Genomic DNA, 6,000 nt, shown 5'->3' on the forward strand with positions numbered 1-6,000 from the left:
CCTCGCCTGCAGGCCGCTGAAGAACGCGTCGGACGGGGCCCTCATGGACGACAGCCAGAACGAGTGGGGGGACGAGGACCTGGAGACCAAGAAGTTCCGGGTGAGTCCCGCGGAGCCCGCCCCCCCCCCCCCTGCACCGTGGCGGCCAGCCACCGGCCCGTCATGACACTGGCTCTCTGCCCGCCCCGCCTCGCTTAGTTCGAGGAGCCGGTGGTTCTGCCCGACCCAGATGACCAGACCGACCACCGGCAGTGGACCCAGCAGCACCTGGACGCCGCCGACCTGCGCATGTCCGCCATGGCCCCGACGCCGCCCCAGGGCGAGGTGGACGCCGACAGCATGGACGTCAACGTGCGTGGCCCGGGTGAGTGCGGCCGGCACCTGTGCCTGCCCTGCGGCCACGCTGGCCCCGGGCGCTCTGGGTCAGGAGCCTCAGCCCCGGGCGGGCGGCGCCGTCCAGGGCGGTCTGGGGGTTGCTGTGTCTGTCACCTGGGAGTTCAGTTGCCCCCGAAACGCGGCCTTGCGGGTACTACAGTGTGGGTTTTCTGCCCTCACCTCTCGCTCTGTCTGCCGGCTGGGTCTCGAGTGGGGAGAACGGCAGGGTCTCCACCTGCCGCCCGGAGCCGAGGCTGGGGACCGGCCCCCGGACGCCGAGCTGAGCCCCTGCCCGTCTCTGCCCTGGCTGCAGATGGCTTCACGCCCCTCATGATCGCCTCCTGCAGTGGGGGGGGCCTGGAGACGGGGAATAGCGAGGAGGAAGAGGACGCGCCGGCCGTGATCTCCGACTTCATCTACCAGGGCGCCAGCCTGCACAACCAGACGGACCGCACCGGGGAGACCGCCCTGCACCTGGCCGCCCGCTACTCCCGCTCTGACGCCGCCAAGCGCCTGCTGGAGGCCAGCGCCGACGCCAACATCCAGGACAACATGGGGCGCACCCCGCTGCATGCGGCCGTGTCTGCCGATGCCCAGGGCGTCTTCCAGGTGGGGGCGGCGCGCGTGTGCGTCCTCGGGGACACCCCCAGGGCGGCCGCCTGCTTTCTCTTGGCCCTGGGAGCCCTGATCCCCTCGTCCTGTAGGCGGGCGTAGCTGCCGGCCGGCTGCACCCTGCACCTTGGCTCTTTGAAAGAGGCGCCCCATCTGTCGTTTGCCTGGGGAAGCAGCGGCCCGAGGCAGGCTCAGCTCAGTCCCAGCCCCGCTGCAGCCCCTCGAGGCCCCGCCTCCTTCTCGCAGCTGTGGCCACAGGCACGGCTTCGGCCGCCGCACGCCCGGGCCTCTCCCGGCAAGCATGGATTTAGGGATTTGCATGCCTGGTGTCTCCGGGGCTCGTCCGAGGCAGGGGCTTCTGCCCGCCGCCCGTGCCCAGGCCTCCAGGCAGCCCTGGAGCAGGTCCGGTCGGGCACAACCTGGGGCCCTGACACCATGTCTGATAAGTGTGTCAGTGACGTGTCGGCGTTCCGTGGAAATGAGAAACTCAAATGAGCAGAAAGAAGGGAGCCACGTTGAGCCCCGGGGCTGCCTGCTGTGCCTGCGTTTGGCGAGCGCCTCCCCAGTGGCCTCCCCAGTGGCCCCCCAGGTGGCCTCCTCCGTGGCCGCTTTTGCACCTGGAGCCTGGCCAGTGCCAAAGGTCACTCCCAGCAAACGGCCACCACCCGTCCCGCCCGGGACACCTGGGACCTGCCCGCCGTGCTCCGGTAATCCAGGTGCCCGCAGTGTAGCCCGGCAGCTCCGAGCACGGCTGGGGCGCCGAGAGCTGGGGTCGCCAGTTGGCTGGCTCGGACCTGGCGGCCGGGGTCATAGTGCGGATCGGACGAGGCCTCGCGTGGTCTTGGGTCGCCGCCGTCACCGAGGGGCTCTTGGTGTCGAGGGTGGCCGCCCTGTGTCCTGAAAGACCCGGGAGGGCCTGGTCTGTGTCCGGAGGCCGCCGCCCCTCTCCCCCAACCTGAACCCTTCGCTTCTCGCCCAGATCCTGATCCGGAACCGAGCCACAGACCTGGACGCCCGCATGCATGACGGCACCACACCGCTGATCCTGGCCGCCCGGCTGGCCGTGGAGGGCATGCTCGAGGACCTCATCAACTCCCACGCCGACGTCAACGCCGTGGACGACCTGGGTAAGCGGGGGGCAGGACCCCCGCCTGCAGGGGTGGGGCGGGGCCGGGATCCCCGCCTGCTGGGGGCAGGGCCGGGCCGGGACCCCCGCCTGCTTGGCCTGCAGCCCACCCCTGCCATGACTCCCCCAGGCAAGTCGGCACTGCACTGGGCGGCCGCCGTGAACAACGTGGACGCCGCCGTCGTGTTGCTGAAGAATGGCGCCAACAAGGACATGCAGAACCACAAGGTGCCGGGGGGCGCGCGGGGGGCGCGGGGGGGGGGCCAGGGCCACGTGCAGGGCTGTCAGCGGTCACCTGACCTCACCTCCTGCCCTGGGGCTCCCTGCTCGCCGTCCACCTGCCACACTGCCCCCTCCGCCTGCCCCTCGCCTGCACCTGCCCTCGGCTGTTCCAGCCGGGTCCTTTCATCCGTCCTGGGCAGCCGGCAGGTGGCGGGAGGTGCTGTCCCCGTGGGAGAGGCCCAGACCCTCAGAGGGACTGGCTCCAGGCTGGAGAGGCCTCATAGAGCCTCCTGTGTCCAGGCAGCAGCCTGGGGGAGGTGCGGCCTGTCCCCTGTGGGTCGGACGAGACCCGGGGCTGAGAAGCCAGGGCCGCCTGGAGACACCCCCGCCCCGCCCCCGGTGCCTTGGGGATCCCCAGCCCCTGAGTCTGCCGAGGGATCTGCGTCTGTGCCTCCTGGGGGCTGCTGCCCGTTTGCTAGCTGCCGGCAGGGGGCGGAGCCCTGGTGGTCTAGAACGTGGGTTTCGGAAGCTTCTCCGGTTTTTTGTATTTTTCCCCTAAAGACCGCTGGGGCGGCTCGGTAGCCACGGGTGCCAGGGTGGGGTCGGGACCGATCTGGCGCTGGATCTGGCGCTGGAGCCTGGGGCGCGCACCCCCGGGAGGGCCGTGCCCCGCCGCGCCAGGCCCCCTCACCCGCCCCGCCCCGCCCCGCCCCCAGGAGGAGACGCCGCTGTTCCTGGCCGCCCGGGAAGGCAGCTACGAGACGGCCAAGGTGCTGCTCGACCACTTCGCCAACCGGGACATCACCGACCACATGGACCGGCTGCCGCGGGACATCGCGCAGGAGCGCATGCACCACGACATCGTGCGGCTGCTGGACGAGTACAGCCTGGTGCGCAGCCCCCAGCTGCACGGCCCCGCCCTGGGCGGCACGCCCGCCCTGTCGCCCGCGCTCTGCTCGCCCGGCGGCTACCTGGGCAGCCTCAAGCCCGCCGTGCAGGGCAAGAAGGCTCGCAAGCCCAGCACCAAAAGCTTGGCCTGCGGCGCCAAGGACGCCAAGGACGCCAAGGCGCGCAGGAAGAAGTCCCAGGACAGCAAGGGCTGCCTGCTGGACACCTCGAGCATGCTGTCGCCCGTGGACTCCCTGGAGTCGCCCCACGGCTACCTGTCGGACGTGGCCTCGCCGCCTCTGCTGCCGTCCCCGTTCCAGCAGTCCCCGGCCGTGCCGCTCACCCACCTGCCGGGGATGCCCGATGCCCACCTGGGCCTCAGCCACCTCAACGTGGCCGCCAAGCCCGAGATGGCCGCGCTGGGGGCGGGCGGGCGGCTGGCCTTCGAGCCGGGGCCCCCGCGCCTGTCCCACCTGCCCGTGGCTGCCCCGGGCGCCGGCGGCATCGGCGGGGCCGTGAATTTCACGGTGGGCGGGGCGGCTGGCGTGAACGGCCAGTGCGAGTGGCTGTCCCGGCTGCAGAACGGCATGGCACCGAACCAGTACAACCCGCTGCGAGGGGGCGTGGCCCCCGGCGGCCTGGGCACACAGGCCCCCGCGCTGCAGCACGTCGGCATCTCCGCCAACACCCTGTCCCAGATGGTGGGCTACCAGGGCCTGCCCGGCACGCGGCTGGCCGCCCCGCCGCCCCTGGTGCAGACGCAGCCGATGCAGCCGCAGAGCCTGCCGCCGGCACCGCAGGCGCACCTCGGCGGCGTGGGGTCGGCCGCCTCTGGCCACCTGGGCCGGGGCTTCCTGGGCGGGGAGCCAAGCCAGGCCGACGTGCAGCCGCTGGGCCCCAGCAGCCTGCCGGTGCACACCATCCTGCCGCAGGAGGGCCAGGCCCTGCCCACCTCGCTGGCCCCGCCCATGACGGCCGCGCAGTTTCTGACGCCGCCCTCGCAGCACAGCTACTCCTCGCCCGTGGACAACACCCCCAGCCACCAGCTGCAGGTGCCCGAGCACCCCTTCCTCACGCCCTCGCCCGAGTCCCCCGACCAGTGGTCCAGCTCGTCCCCACACTCCAACATCTCGGACTGGTCCGACCGCGTGTCCAGCCCGCCCGGCGGCCTGCAGCCCCAGCTCGCCCACGTGCCCGAGGGCTTCAAGTAGCCGGCGGGACCCCAGCTTCCGAGCCCCAGCCCCACCGGGCGCCGCCTGGGGCCGACCAAAGGAGTCTTTTAACAAAAGAGGCGTTTTTATACAAAACGAGAAGACAAGGATTGTAATTTCTTTTTCTAGTATTTATTTATGGACTTTTATTTTACACAGAAACACTGCCTTTTTATTTATATGTCCTGTCTTTGTGGCCCCAGGTAAACTCTGTCCCGAGGAGGACGCGTCCTCAGGCGCCTGTCTCTAAACTAAAGGACTCGTGGTTTATAAATCCGTTTATTTATTGAGCTCTGTCTTTCCAGAAGGAGCCGGTGTTGGGGGGGAAGGGGGCGAGGTGTGCACGGCGCCACCTGCCACCCACCCGCAGGTGCGTCTGCGGGTGACCCCGAGGCGGAACCACCCCGCCTGTGTGTGGCACGGGATTCATTCACACCGGGGGAGGAGAACCGGTGAGAACGGGCGCCTGGTGCACAGTGGTGGCTTTTGGAAAGCGTGTTCTCGGGGCGCAGAGCCCGCTCCCCGACGGCGCGGCTGTTGCCATCAAGTTCTGGCTCCCCGGTCCACCCCACCCCCTTCCTGACAGCTCAGCCTCGCGGCCGGGAGACGCCGGACGTGTGGGACCCCGGTGCCCGCCGTGGGCACCCCCTGGGAGAATCGTGCCCTTGGCTGCGGAAAGACAGTGCCTGGCCATCCCCCTCGGAGGGCCCGGTGCTTCACCCTGGACGGCAGAAGGTGGACGGACTGCGGTGGCCCAGCCCTGCGCGCGGGCTCGGCCGCTGGGGGGAGGCTGGCCGGCACAGCCTACACCAGGGTCCCTCCTGGCAGCCTGGTGCCCAGCCTCGGGCGTGCTGGAGGGTCACTCGGAGCCCGCCCTGGCCGGGGGGGGGGGGGCAGCAGGCTCTTGTAATGTCGAGCGTGGGCCTGTGGCGCAGTAAATGTTTGTAAATACGTTGTTAAAGGTGGATTTTGTTTAAAAAATCTGAGCGAGCCGGTGCGTCCTGTGGTCGGGACGTGGCTCCTGTTGTGTGGCCGGGGTGCCCCTGCGGCTGCCCGTCTGCGGGGGGCACAGCGTGGGGGGCGGGGGAGGGACGCCCACACTGTGCTGGCCTTCGGGGGTGTGGCCTGAGGTGTTGATTCTTACTGTTTTATAAAATAGAGTGTAGTTTACAGAAAAAAAACTTTTTTAAAAAAAGTTGTCTACGTGCAAAACTGTAGATGATGTATTTTTTTCATCTTTTTTTGTTTAACTGATTTGCAATAAAACGATGCTGACGATCCTGCGGGTTTGCTAACTTGGCCGTGGCGTTGCCGCCTGGGGTGGGTGGGGGTGCATCCTGCTCCCAGGCAGTGGGCGTCCTCCATCGCTTCTGGCAGGGGCGCAGGGGAGCGGTGCCCAGTCCGCCCCCACAGTGGCCTTGGGGTCCACGCCAGCTTCAGACGTGCTGGCAGGGGAGTGGGGACACGGGGGTAGCAGGGGACTGTCCTGTCGGGTGGCCCTCACCCCTGGGACGCGTGGGCAGAGCTGACCGCCCCAGGGAGGGGCCCGGCTGCACTGAGCCGGGT

The 6,000-nt window shown here is 69.3% G+C and overlaps 1 protein-coding gene across 1 annotated transcript in view; it reads left to right on the plus strand.

The window, feature by feature from the left end:
- The window catches only part of NOTCH1 (notch receptor 1), a 35,615-nt gene extending 29,901 nt beyond the window's left edge, over positions 1–5,714 (plus strand). The window contains exons 29-34 of the mRNA XM_070058926.2: positions 13–100; positions 199–364; positions 689–984; positions 1,967–2,114; positions 2,244–2,341; positions 3,052–5,714. Of these exons, the coding sequence (XP_069915027.2) occupies positions 13–100; positions 199–364; positions 689–984; positions 1,967–2,114; positions 2,244–2,341; positions 3,052–4,434 (2,179 nt within the window). The 3' untranslated portion in view covers positions 4,435–5,714. The remainder of the gene's footprint in view (positions 1–12; positions 101–198; positions 365–688; positions 985–1,966; positions 2,115–2,243; positions 2,342–3,051) is intronic.
- The last annotated feature ends 286 nt before the right edge of the window (positions 5,715–6,000 follow it).

Source organism: Oryctolagus cuniculus, chromosome 1, assembly GCF_051225735.1.
Source record: "Oryctolagus cuniculus isolate XC-2025 breed Fujian yellow rabbit chromosome 1, ASM5122573v1, whole genome shotgun sequence".
Classification (NCBI taxonomy): Eukaryota; Metazoa; Chordata; class Mammalia; order Lagomorpha; family Leporidae; genus Oryctolagus; species Oryctolagus cuniculus.